This window comes from Hippocampus zosterae, chromosome 10 (genome assembly GCF_025434085.1).
Source record: "Hippocampus zosterae strain Florida chromosome 10, ASM2543408v3, whole genome shotgun sequence".
Classification (NCBI taxonomy): Eukaryota; Metazoa; Chordata; class Actinopteri; order Syngnathiformes; family Syngnathidae; genus Hippocampus; species Hippocampus zosterae.
The window spans coordinates 12364796-12379641 of NC_067460.1; the positions used below are offsets into that span (position 1 = coordinate 12364796).

At 41.5% G+C, this 14846-nt stretch overlaps 1 protein-coding gene across 3 annotated transcripts in view; it reads right to left on the reverse strand.

The window, feature by feature from the left end:
* igsf9ba (immunoglobulin superfamily, member 9Ba) overlaps positions 1 to 7105 on the reverse strand; it is a 50210-nt gene extending 43105 nt beyond the window's left edge. For all 3 annotated transcript variants that reach the window (XM_052077440.1, XM_052077439.1, XM_052077441.1), the window contains exon 1: positions 6688 to 7105. In XM_052077440.1, coding sequence (XP_051933400.1) covers positions 6688 to 6751 — 64 coding nt within the window. In that variant the 5' untranslated portion in view covers positions 6752 to 7105. The remainder of the gene's footprint in view (positions 1 to 6687) is intronic.
* Between the last annotated feature and the right edge of the window lie 7741 nt (positions 7106 to 14846).

A 14846-nucleotide genomic window follows, 5' to 3' on the forward strand; every position in this document is an offset into this window, starting at 1 on the left:
CAGGCAGCTTAAGGTGACCATAGTATGCAGATGGGAGGGGGTGTGCCATTTCTCGTTGGTGAGGGTGATGCATGGTTTTAAAAGTTTAAAGAAATCTACTATATGGTGACAATAGATCTCTGAATAATTTGATTTGGGAGTGGGGTGTGGTGCGGGGTGGGGTGGGGGGGGTGGGGGGGTTAAAAACTGTTGGAACTGGGAAAGTGGGTGGTGGTACGCACAGTAGGCAGAGACTGAAGACAACTGACAAATGTGGCTGGAAAATTGCCATGGACGTCCAAAACTGTTACTACAATTTTTTAAAATAGTGGATGGAGTGAAAGGGGGTTGCGTCAAGTTTAACACTTAACAACACAAGGGGCCTCGCCCACCAGTCGTGTTTGCTGCTTCACGGCCAGTCCAGATAGCTGTCTTTATTATTTCGCCCTCTTTTAATTGCTGCGTGCTCTGATGCGGCATGCTCAGTCAGGGATGCTGTGGATGTGCTGACACCTGCGCAAAAACTCCGGTGCAGAAAAAGAAAGAAAAAGATGGCCATCCATGGCTTGATAAAGGCACAAAGGGAGAAGCAACACATTGCGGCTCCCAAGTGCACATGACAAGGCACTTCTGAATTAAAGTTAGTAAGTTTAATAACATGACATACATGGCCGAAGATAGCATCTGAATCCTGCTGTCCGTTTCAAATTTATCGACATTGGGGATTCTGTGAAGGCAAAGTTTCAACAAAAACTAAAGTTTGGTTTAACTGATTAGGATTTAGCGATATGGTCTTAAAACAAATAAAATAAACACATTTTATATACAGTATATATAATTTTTTTTCCCAAAGCGGTTCAATAGAGGGATGTATATTTCCCCCTTTCTCCCTTTCACCAAAGGCAAATGGCAAAGACATTAATCAAAATGTTTTAGGGTTATCTTTTTTTTTTATACAGATAATGTGCAAATATATATGCATACTGTACATACATAAACATACATGTGTATGCATATATGCATGCATATTTTTAGCCCCTTCATGCATTCATACTCTATACACATACACACACACACACACATACACACACACACACGCCTTCTACTCTGCTCCTTTCTTATGGAAAATGATTGAGTTCATGTTATCTGTTTTTTAGCTGGAATTGAAGTGAGAGGAAATGACGACCAAATTTCATGCTGCCAAGTAAAACTGACTTTGGGGGTGGAATTTTAAAAACATTTGGGGTGATGCTCTGAAGCAGATTTTTGAAATTCCTGTAAGGTGCATTGAGTTATTAAGGACAGTAAAGCAATAGTACGTACAGTGAACACATTCGCTAATGAAAATTGACATCTTGTGACAAGCCGAGATTCAACATCTAATGTCTATCTTCAACTCAAAGGCTATGCTGATATCAAATCCAAAGTGATGCGACTCTACAGGGGTCTGTTCGTTATTTCAGTGGTTGAAAAACCTGAATTTCACACATGTTGGATGAGACACTCTTCCACACTTACTTATTAAAAAATTGACTAATAATGTGAATCTATTTGTTGGTAGCAGTAAACTCTTAGATTCCAGTGAACAAAATAAATGTCCACGGCTGTGAATGAGTTAAAGGCATTCAACCCGTGAATACCTACAGAACATTTTGGAAACTGAACTTCATCATCCTTGTTGACTTCTTTACATTTTATTTCATGATGAAATCAATTCATTTTGACTGAGAAAACTCATGGTCACACAACGAATGAAACTCACAAAGGGTTTTCTTCAGTAACATGTCAGATGTAATGAGCAGTATCAGCATAAATAAAAGCATCATTGCACCAAATCCAGACTTACACAATGTCACAGACAGAAATAACAGAAGTCAAAGCTATCGATCTGTCTAAAACCCAATCTCAAATCTCCGGGGACGCATTTGAAAACGTGATTGAAAGTCTCACCACCTACCCAAATAAAAGCTGACGACATATGAATGTTTGTTTTTTTTTCAAGAGCCCTATCGCCAAGTCGCAGTTCACATGGGATTTCCGCATGCTGTCAAACAAGAACACAAAGCTGAAAATAGTCCCCTTCAAACAGCAACATTCTGCCACTGTCACTTAATTACCGCTTACGGTGTGGCTCCGGCTTCACCTTGATTGGTTGCCAAATCACTGTTGACTTTGTTGAAATGACCTCCATTCTCCCAGACCATATGCTAGACAACCCCACCCCCTAAGTCCGCAGCAAATAATAATAAATGAATTGAAAAAGAAACTTCTGTGACTGGGCGGCGCGGTAGTCTAGTGATTAGCACGTGGACTTTACAGTGCAGAGGTACCGGTTACGATTCCAGCTCCGCCCTTCCTTTGTGGAGTTTGCATGTTCTCCCTGTGCTTGCGTGGGTTTTTTCCGGGTACTCCGGTTTCCTCCCACATTACAAAAACATGCGTGGCAGGCTGGTTGAACACCCCAAATTGTCCCTAGGATGTGAGTGTGAGCGCGGGTTGTTGTTCGTCTCTGTGTGCCCTAACGATTGGCTGGCAAGCGGTTCAGGGTGTCCCCCGCCTACTGCCCGTAGACAGGTGGGATAGGCTCCAGCAGCCCCCGCGACCTTAGTGAGGATAAAGCGGTTCGGAAGATGGATTGTAGGATAGACTTCTGTGACCGAGGCTGATTGTTCCTGCCCACCCTATTTTTGTGGCCCTTTCGCAGTCTTTGCAGGAGAACACCGTCAATAGATTTGAAATTAAGTTAAGGAACAAAAGCATATATACGACATCTCTCCAATAAAAGACGATGCGATACGTATCTGGGATACTATGATTCAAGGACAGTTCTTTTTACATTTGAATCAGTGATTCGATTCGACATGGCATGGCTAAATTTGAGAGAGTATGGTGCAATGAATTTCTTGTTGTCACATTACACACACCCACACACACACACACACACACAAAACACACACCCACACACACCCACACACACACACACACACACACACACCAGAGGAAGCAATTTTCTGCTGCTTTGAAGGCAGTGCGCAGATGTATTGATGAAATCAACATGCTTTAAGCTTATGACATGTCAAGTAAGCGTCAAATGGGAGTGCCATTAAACTGCTTGAAGTTTCCTTTTCGAAGAATTGTTCACAACTGCCAAACTGCTCCTTGTTGTGAAGTGAGTCGAGTTCACTGCCACCACTCAGTCTTCATATTGCAAATGTGTGCTCGCAAATCAAAGCAAAAATATCGGACAAAGGAAGGCTAGTATCTAAGTCGGGGCACTCTTTTCTCAAGGCATTTATGTTTGACACTTGCACTAAAAGGTCACCAATGGAAAAATTTGAATAGCTTGGCTCAAGCCTTAATATGATGGAGCACAGTTGAATAACACTTCAAACTACAACTATAATCACAAGGCTTCTTTAAAAGAATGACACTCAAAACCCAAAAATTCCAGCTGGACTTTTTAAATGGCCGATTTTAGCTTTTTAAAATGGAATTGTATTTGATTTTTTCAGATTTTTTTTAACACGTCTCAAAAAACAAATATAATGACACGAACCCACTCAACCCCCGCACACAACTCGACAACAATTTAACAATAATCTGACAATCTTAGTCGACTTTTACTCTTGGTTGCAAAATTAAACAAATACAACATTTTGTTAACAGTCAGAAATTCTCCTTGGGAGCCCCACAAAAAATATTTTATTCATTATACTTTAACTTTTAAAACATTTAACTTTCTAATCAGTTAAAGGTTTTAGATAGACAGACAGACAGACAGACAGACAGACAGACAGACAGACAGACAGACAGACAGACAGACAGACAGACAGACAGACAGACAGACAGACAGACAGACAGACAGACAGATAGATAGATAGATAGATAGATAGATAGATAGATAGATAGATAGATAGATAGATAGATAGATAGACAGATAGATAGATAGATAGATAGATAGATAGATAGATAGATAGATAGATAGATAGATAGATAGATAGATAGATAGATAGATAGATAGATAGATAGATAGATAGATAGATAGATAGATAGATAGATAGATAGATAGATAGATAGATAGATAGATAGATAGATAGATAGATAGATAGATAGATAGATAGATAGATAGATAGATAGATAATCCAAATCTACTTCTAATAATGGTAAAGTAAGAATCGTTGCTAGAACTCTACCATAAGGGTGAGTGTCAACGGCATTGCGAGACAGTTCTTCTCCAATAAATCTGGATGTGCTGCATACTCAAGTGAATGCACAGAAGCGTGCGAAACAGACGGGGTGAGTGAGAGAGCGGAAAAGAAAAAAAAAGCGCAGATGCTCAGCAGTCGACTTGTCCTGAGGCTTAAACCAGGCTATCGTTTGCCAGTTTGCACAACACACCATGTCAGAATGTTCACGTGAACATACATCACAGTTGGTAGGACTGTGATGCTTCTCACTAAATTTGCACTGCTTGATTCCCTGCCCAAATAGTAATTGTCCCAACTTTGCATTTTCCCATTCAGATCTTGTGAATCTGAATGGGAGGAAGGTCACTGACATCACCTTCCACGTTCTGGCACCATCTCATCAGCCACCCGCATCACAGAAAAATAATAATCCCAGCTAAACTTGACCCATTTACTGTCTTGGCAGTTTTGATTTACAGACAACATGAATCTGCCACCAAACTTGTCACAGCATCTCCACTTTCTGGCCCCCAGAATTCACAACAAGAAGATCACATTTCAGGGGGAAAAGTTATCTTTGAGCTTTGCTTCACTTTGGAGAGTATCATAGGGTTTCATTAAGCACATACTTTTTTTTTTTTTACAAAATAAATGTGAGCTAAATATACAAAATTGTGTATGGATAGTCTGACAATGACCAAAGCTTTCTAAAAAAAAAGACCACAATTTTAAGACGTCAAAAAAATTAGGAGGCTTACTATCTTTTCATTTTAGTATGCAATCATAAATTTATCTTCGCATTTCCATAGATTTAATGTGAAATACGACTAAAACATTGTCTGTACAAGGGCAAAATATTCTACGTTGGGGACAGTTTGAGAATGGGCAATCACTTTATGATTATTTCCTTTTGGAAAAAATGATTTGGATAAACTGTGTTCTGTTTTAGAGGCTCCACTGCAAAAATAAAGGCCTCCCATTAAAATAATGTTGAGTATTGTGGGCACACAAAGAATTAATTTACAGAGAGGAAAAAATTCTAATATAAAAAGTCACATCTCTTGCAAGGAAAAAAAATAGCGTTATCTTCAAAAATAATAATAAAACAGTATTTACATGTCTCTTAAATTGAAAAAAAAGACTATATGGCTGCTCCTCGCGTGAGCAAGATATGGCAAGTTCCACATGGGCACACACATTTTACAATCCTAATTTCAACTGCCTTATGGTCATTGACATGGCAAAAAAGAGGTTTCCCTGGACCGTGAAAAAAAATGAAAACAAACAAATGAAATTTATCTGATTAAGATGGTTGTGCTATTTTGGAAGGAAACACTTTTTCAATAGAGGAAGTTTTGACCGTTTCCCCACCTCACTTAAATTTAAAGCATAAAAAGCACTTCTTTGGTTAGTGTGTTATTTTTTCCATAGGGAAGTATATTTTCATTTATTTTTAATAGTATACTTTTCACATAGATAGATCAATAGAGTGACAAATTTTAAGATGTGCCTCTTTTCAAGAAGAATGTTTGCATTTGTTCAACATGCAAGACTGAAGTTGAAATTTAACATGACTCTTGTCATATTTATGTTTCCAGTGTGGCCCTACTGAACGCCTGGTACTCTCTGCAGTTGAGTGTCTAAAAAAGCCCTTGTGGCTCTTAGAGGAATTTGTCTCGTCTGTCACCTTCACTGCAGCAAAGCTAAGCAGACTCGCAAACACAAAACACACACACACACACACACTCACACAAAACTCACACACAGCCACGCTTTCAGAGCCCACTCGCTATCAGACTTCACGCCAGACGTGTGCAATAGCAGAGCCGTTTCGACTGGGATGCGTGGACGTGGGGGGGGTGGGGGGGGGTCACTGGGATCAGTTACCAGGCAACAGCTTGGCCCGTGTCTCCCTCGTCTGGACATGAATGGGAAAGCAAGGTTAAGTGAGTGCATCTGTCAATGCACATGGAGTATGACTGGGAGCCCACACTTAAAAAAAAAAAAGAGTCTGATATGCATTTGATGATGCACAATGGATGTAGAACACACACTATACTATCACGACAGCCCACCAAAGTGCATATTGCAAGCTCCTGTCAAAGCTGAGAGTGCATTAATCTGACATGTGATGCATTATTTAGCTACTTGCTCCATCCTTGGAGGGACTCAGACGGTCACACCCCTCTCATAGGAGTATGGGACCTGCCGTGCTATGATCCCACATGCACGCGTTCTACACGAATGAAGCATGATCAATCTTGCTCAAGAGTCCATTGCTGAGTCCAATCCGTTGCTTGTGTGTGCGTGCGTGTATGTGTGTGTGTGTGTTTGTGTGTGTGTGTGTGTGCGCGCGCGTAAGCCTCGAGGAACACAATCTCGTGCAAGAAAAAAAGCAACGCATATCTGGAGCTGCAACAGCAGCAGCACATTCGCTCTCTCGCACGCACGCACGCAAGCACGCACGTACAGATGGTGTGCAAAAATGCAACGGGAGGTATTATATTACACTTCGACTCACCTTGAGCGGCCGTTCCTCTGGTGCTGAATATACTTGCTATCAGAGTGGCCACATACCAAATCATACTATTGCCAGCCAGCTAGCGCCACGCCAAGTGCCCCGTTCGTTCGACCACGATGGCTCATATTCGACCTTGCGCCTCCTTATCTAGCGCTCCTCTCTCCTCCTTTCTTTTTTTAGCGACTTCTCGCATCCGGTGTCGCCTCCCCGGCGCGTTCGCCTCCCTTCGTCCCTTCTTCCCTCCCCCGTCCTTCCATCCGCATCCCCGATGAGACACAGCACCTGCACCTGCACCGCCGCCGCCGCGCTTGTCTCGCCACACAGGGAGCCGTTTTTTCCTCTCCCCCTCCTTCTCTCTCTCCTTTTACTAGCGTCTGAGCGGAGAGCCCCGGAGTGGGAGGAAGCGCAAAGCCCAGCCTCCCCCACGCTCGTGCCCTCCCTTCTCTCCCTCCATGCAAATCCCGCCCCTTTCTCTCACCTGATTGGCTGCCGGTTGGGCCTCCCGCGAGGGGATTGGTCTGGACGGGCGTGCGCCCCATTCAAGGTGAGTTGGAGCGTGCCCGTAGTAGAGTTGTAGGGGAGCCGCAGAATCATGCGCACTGACTGAGAGACATGTCATGGGCATATTTCCACCTACAAAAAAAAACAAGAAACCTGATAACATTTTCAAAAAAGTATCCTCATGTGTACCATCTACGCCTTTCAGTGTTTGCCGTGTGTCGTAAAATATGTGTGTGACGCATGGGTGTGGCGACAGAAATAAGCATGGGGATGCAAGCAGCTTCTCTCTACTACACACGGTTCGTCCTGATAAGCCAGCCACTATCCACTACTACGCTACACACATCTCTCCATCCCTCCCCTCGCCTCGTCTTCAATGGATGCCGCTTTCTGCATGCATGTGCGCACACAGGGCTGCGATTGATTATTGCACCTCCAGAAAACGGCGCTTTGCACCAGGCAGGACCATCAAAGGCGTTATTCTGCATATTCAATACATGTCGTCTTTTATATCGTCAGCACGGCGCATTCGCGATTGAGCACGTCTGCCTCACAACTCTGAGGTTGGGGGTTCAGAGCTCAGCTCGGGCTTTTCGATGGAGAGTTTGCATTCTCCTCGTGCTTTGCAAAAACATGAATGTTAGGTTAAAACGGTGCATTTTCTCAAGCAGTAAGGTACACTTCACTTGACAAATAATTCACAATCACCTACAAATGATTTTGAGCAGGGGTGTCAAACTCATTTTTGTCGGGGGCCACAATGTAGTTAGGGTTTCCCTGAGCAGGCCATTATGAAAGTCAATTTTGTGAAACCGGATAAATTTTAATCACCTCCACATATTACATATACTGTACAGCACATATGACAACGAATATGAACTAAAGAGGGCAAAAGAATGATGAGGAGGCAGTTAAAATTTAAATGACCATTTTTATTCTTCATTTTTTATATAACACACAACTCACATTTATTGTGCAATAATCTAATTGTAACATGTATTTGTTACATATTTTAAGCATTTGTTATGCTTGAGAAAACATTTGTCTGAATTCTGGGGGTCTCGAAACGGATTAGGGTACGAGTTTTCATTGTGAAATGAGCACGAACGCAACAGTATTGCACAAAACAGGAAGTAAAAAGATAATTGAAAAGAATGTATGTAATTAAACAGCTTTTGAATGATTATTTTATGCTTCAATACCATTGACATTGTGCTTTTTCTGGTGTTTGCACCTTAACTACCAGTAGCAGTATAATACAGCTGTACATTCAACACAATGAAGACGTTCACATCTAATTGACTCAGTCAGCTGCAGTCATTGTTTTCTGCAGTGGATAAAGAATATATGCCACTGAGTATGCTCTGTGTGTTGCCATTTGTGTTGAAATGCCTGTGGCTTAAAAGATTATAACTACAGCAACAATGGTTCTAGTTTTATTAGCCCGGCTATGATGTTTTTATTGTGGTTAGTTATCAAGCTAACGTACTTTGATTAAATATTCAATGTAATGTCTTCATTTATTTCATTTTATTTCATGTTTAAACTTCAAATGGGAATAAAACTATAAAACAGCCTGAAGATAGCACTTGGCCTCTTTTTATTTGTGGAATTGTTCACCGTCTGTTGTTTGTTGTGAAGTTCACTGCCACTATTTAGCATTTGCAACTCTGATTATTGCTCGCAACTCAAGACAAAGATTGCATTGAATGCTCTGATTCGGCAATTTTCCAGGGTCAGTGTGTGAAAAACACATATAGTATGACACTGATATTGGGCCACATGGGCTCCAGGAATTGTTTTGGGGCATCTGCGCAAGGTGAGCTTTGTCCCTCTTCTGCATAGTCAGACATGTTGAAATTATCAACACGCACTGTCCATTCGACCCCTCCCATCCGAAGTTACCAAATTGCTGACACAACAACACAAGACGACTTGCATGCAGCCACATCTGAGATGCATTTTGATTGTGAAACACCGTGTGACATAACATCCGGCTCACGAGGCAATTTTTATTTGCCGTGCTGCCTTTGGATTTCCCCGCTAGAGAAACATAACATAATCTCTTACGCAACCAAACTATTGGTTTTAGATGAAACCGTGATAGAACATGAAATCTTTCAGATATTTGGTAGGCAACAAGGGGAGTCATTAGAAATATGTTTGGGTTTATCTGTTACATAATATAAAAATGATATGAAGTTGGGCAGAATGAATGACAACGCATTTTTTGCATTGCATAAACAAAATATGTAAATATTTTACTTTCCCAAAAAGATGATCTTGAATGTGATGTGCGATGCTTTTTACAGTCAAGACTGAGGGGTTTACTTTTTTTTTACACTTGTATGATATGCTACGGTACATAAAAGCAATCTATCATAAATTATTAATTTAATAGAAAATGAAGAGAAATGCAACTCTACAAATACAATCCAATGTTCCAACAGACACAAGAAGGTAGTGACATATTTGTGGGCTACAGAGCTCCTTCCAGCATGTAAACTTAGTCTGTAAAATGTGGACCAGACGTTTCCCTCTGCGCACGACTACATTATGTCTTATTATGGTGCGTTCATGAGTGCCGTGTGTCCCCCTGTGAGCATCGTGCCGCTGTATGATCAGCAGTGGTCAGGATTGCTTTACTTTCCTGAACAGGTATCAGGTTTACATTCTGCAATACTGTATGCTCGGAGGCCATAATGTGAGGTACACCTGCATCATGTAAAGGAAACGCAAGCGGACATAAAACGCCTGCACACCCATGTGTAAAAGACTCGTTTTTGTCATCTAATTTAGACCAGAAATTCTTCCTTTTAATGTAACCTATAATCTGTCAACTTTCTGAAATGTAAAAAGAAACTGAGGTCATTTAGTTGCACATGTTGTGACATTCTCTTATAACTGGGAATGTGGCCACGTGCACAATTAACCAATCATTTTCAAACTCATGTTAAATGTGAGATCAGACATACATTCTCACAATTCGAGTGGCTCTGATTAATCCGAAATAAACTTCAGATGTTCTGGTATGAATTCATCAGTTTTTGCAGTTATGTCTTGCAGAAAGACTCGACAGCACCAGAGCTGGATGTCTCTCCAAATTTATGACAAGACGGAAAAGAAAACGAGTCAGGGAGGCTCGCAGACACCGACAGCAACATTAAAGGACTTTCAGGAAATTCTGGTAATTGCTGGCTGTGGAGTGACACCAATTACCTGTCTTCTTCATGGGGTAGGGTGCCAAGACAGAAGCTTTAGTCAAAGTAGAAGGATTTATGAGCACGACCAAAAACACTAGTCAGTGTTAGCACAAAACAAAACAAAAAAAAAAGGCGACAAGAACATCCGAACTTCATTGAAGTGTTAATTAGAGGGACTCCCATTTAAAATGAGTTAGAATGTGATTGGTTCATTTTAAACACAAACCTATCCCAGTTAGAAGAGGGTGTGCACACTTGTGTAACCACATTACCTCAGTTGTTTTCACCAGCCCCCCTCTCAAAACGATTTATTTCCTGATTTTCTATGCAGTTGTACAGGTGTTAGGTCAGAATGATTTTGGAAAAACTTTTGAAATTATTTATCTCACTTTTTTGTAAGAACCTGGGATTTGGGCAGGGGTGTGTAGATGTACATTCATTCATCCATTCATCTTCCGTACCGCTTGATCCTCACTCGGGTCGCGGGGGGTGCTGGAGCCCATCCCAGCCGTCTCCGGGCAGTAGGCGGGGGACACCCTGAATCGGTTGCCAGCCAATCGCAGGGCACACATAGACGAACAACCATCCACGCTCACACTCACACCTAGGGACAATTTAGAGTGTTCAATCAGCCTGCCATGCATATTTTTGGAATGTGGGAGGAAACCGGAGCACCCGGAGAAAACCCACGCAGGCCCGGGGAGAACATGCAAACTCCACACAGGGAGGCCGGAGCTGGAATTGAACCCGGTACCTCTGCACTGTGAAGCCGACGTGCTAACCACTGGACTACCGGGCCGCCTAGATTTACATGTAACAGTTATTTTTTTAATGTGGTTTTACGGGGTCAAAATACAAAAAACAGATACCGTATTTATATACAGTGGTTAGGCCAGAGCAATTTTTTTTTGAGTGACTCCTTTTATGTAAAGAGTTTTCATGGCCATGTTGCTAGTTTTGCACAGTCGCCATGGTCACTTCCACACGTGTCTACAGGTGTCACCGCCTGTCTGCCTCCATAAAGGGATGGCCGACTGCTTTCGACATCTGTTTCAAAGATGTACAAGAGTAGTATTACATTAGGTTGTGTGAAAAAGGTAAATCAATGCCAGGTTTAATGCTCTGATTAGTGGCGGCTCGTCAGTAGAGGACACTATGGCGCCACAGCACCAGTGACTGCGGACTACACGTTACTTTCAACTCAACTCAAATGTATTTATAGAGCACTTTCAAACAGCCATTGCTGCACACAAAGTGCATTGAAGACCCCCCGCCCCCCAAAAAAAACAAAAAACTCATGCGTTTTATTCTCTATGGTCTGACTTTGGGACACATTTCTGATCTAGGGTGCGCAAATTTGAACCCATTGAGTCATGTTAAAAGCCAGATATGTTCAGTACTGTGTAATACTCGAGATAGGACCAAGGTGGGCAGCAAACATTGCAGTGCCCCGAGCTGGCCAACATCACAGCGTCTGTCGCAGCTGCGTCTCCATGAGCGCTGCACTTCCATGCTGTGTATTCGCATGTTAACATTTCCTCTATTTGTACCTTTGAAATTTATGTCTGCTAATATTGCTTGCTGCTTAAGTTTACTTGGTCTGTTGCGTCATCACAACTCACTCCTAAAATGGCCAGCAGCTAGCCAGCCGGGGCCTTTTAGCATAGCATTTCTACGTTGTGTGTTGGCATGTCAATTTTACTTCTCATGGTACCTTTGAAGCCATGTCTGCTGACACTGGTGTGGCTAGCTTATTCTTATTTAGTGTGGTATGTAGTCACATCTCAATCCTGCTTGAAGAGTGGCTCTTTACCAATGGCTAGTCAGCTGGGGCCATGTTAGTGCTACGCTCCTCTTAAGCACAGAGACCGTGATCGCTTAGATTGAAGCTTCAGGCAGGATGCCGAAAAGTCCAGTTTTACACTAAAGACAAGTGTAGATATTGCCGTTGTTTTTTCTTTTTTTTGGGGAGGGAATTAAACAATGTTATAAATGTCACAAAACTCTCTCTGTGTGATTTTTGTGGAGCAGATACATTTCATTAAGGTAACACAAACAATGGTTACAATAGCGGCTTTGTGTGCTTATTTTAATCACTGTAAGAGCCTTGGAAATGTGTGGAAATACTTCTGATGTTTTGCAACCCAACCCACAAGCTCCCATTTTCCTTTAAGTCATCAAAAAGTGATGATTTCACTTGTTTTGTCTTCTTCTTTATTATATACAGTGGTAAGGGCAGAGCGAGTTCAAGTGATTTTCTTTACTTTTCATAGTGGTGGTGTTAGTTATGCACGTTCACCATGGTTACATATACAAAAGACTCTACAGGTGTCGTATGCATCGTTGCCACCGCAGAGGTTCAATTAAAGTAGAGTTAAAGTAAAAGGCAGCAATGAGAATGTGAAAAGCGACCAGGTTTGAAAGGAAGTCTTCAAGGTGTTTTTTTTTCTCTCACAAATCTATTTTTAACACAGTGCTGATTGCACCAAAGCGTGCAATGCCTACAAATTCACAGCTCTCCCACTTTGGTTCAACCTGACGTTGCTAGTTTGTGATGCAAGTCATTCTGTGAAACATTATATTAGGTCACTTGTTGTTTTTGTGCCCCCCCCCCCCCTACTCATTGTAACTTCCAGAAATGTAATCCCACTGGAAACTGAGAAGGCAACCTTCCAATTCGCTTCGTAAACTTATCTTTCCTAGCAGGGGGATCTGAAGTCTACACCCAAAGTGGTAAAACTTCAGTGCAGATGTGAGCTCACAGAGAGGAAGCTAATATAGACTCTTGGAATCTGCATCTTTCGTACATTGGGTCTTTCCACCATGTGTGTGCCGTGGCATAGTAAGGTGCTCTAAAACTCATCTCTCACAGAGATAGGTTTGTGTGTGCGCAATTCACGAATGTTATTATATTTTTTCAGGGCGCATTCCATGTTGCAAACAGTTACAAAGACATTACCAGACATCCCCAAACTGTTTTAATGGTTGCAAAGACTTTTTTCTTGTCGCCCTCAAATTTTGAACATGTTCAAAAGTACTTTGCAACAAGAAAAACTGCTTATGACCATGAACAAACTCTGACGAAAAACTATTTTCACTAGGTGCCCACACACTTGAAAACCTTTGCTGCTCAGTGAGATAGGGGCCTATTCCACTGAGCGGTGAACAATAGCAAATGTTTACGAAAGCAGCGAATGTTGCATTCTCATCAAGGTTCGTTCAAGGTTGTAAATATTTGCTAAACCGTCATCAGGCGTTCGCCTGTACTTTTCTTTTGGCAAGGGAATTTTGAGCATTGCTCTAAGCAAAATCACTAAAACTGTTGGTGAATGTCTTATATTGTACGTTTTGCTTAGGTTTTGCTCCATAATGGAGAAAGTTAGCCAATTTTGGTTGCAGCTTCGCTATCATTTAAACATGTTAACGCTGAAGATGTCTTAAAACTAATGTAAATAATATTCGATACGGGGACAAAATTGGATCCAATAAGAACCAGGATCAGAAAATTGTGTAAACCCTGCACAGGACAATACAACCCTAGAAACAGCGGGTTTTCGGTTTTACAATTGACTTTGCATTGACACTAAATGAGTGTGCATGCCTACCCTATCAGATGAGAGAAAATCCATTTACCGCTAAGTAATTAATATCTAATCACTTTTGTATATTCCTCCACAAATGGTTGTGACTGTATCTGGCTTCAAAGTGCAGCTCTCGGAGAAAGTTCAAATGTAAAACATGACCATGAGTACGAGTGAGGCCAGAGACAAACATTTTAAATCATTGTTGTGGATGAATTTCTGTTTCATCGTTGAATGCTGCAACAAGGCAATGTAAATTGGTGATTTTACTGCTTGCCAGCGGTTTTTTTGAAATATGACCCGCACTTTTTAAAGAAACACTAGCAAAAGGACCAAGCCTATCCTGATTGCTATAACACGTGGACACATCGACAGTCACGAACTTGCATCCCCAGATATGGCGCCAGATTTTTTTTCCTTCTGCGGTTAAGAGGTGGCTTGACCGAGATATGGGGGCAGGTCTGTGAAAATAACTCATTTTCATCAGTTCACTGACTTTTTTGCTGTTGTTGCTAAAATACAAATACACGTCATGGTACGTTTAGTGCTTTAAGTGGATAGCTTCCACAAGTGACCTGAAAGAAAAGGCAGGCAGCAAAAGGCGTCAGCAGCAGTATACCCTGGGCTTATACTTCCACCTAGTGGCCATGAACTAGAACAACCCCATTTGAATAAGCACGATTGAGTTGGCAATTCATGTCAAAATCAGATATACTGTACAATCATTTTCATACAGTCATCTGAATCTCAAGTGGATTGCAATTAAAAATCGAACAAATCCACAGTCGAGGATATGTCATTTAAAAAATGTTTTTTTTAATGTGAGAGCTCATTTGCAGTTTTGATAAACTGGTATCATACTCATTATTATTAT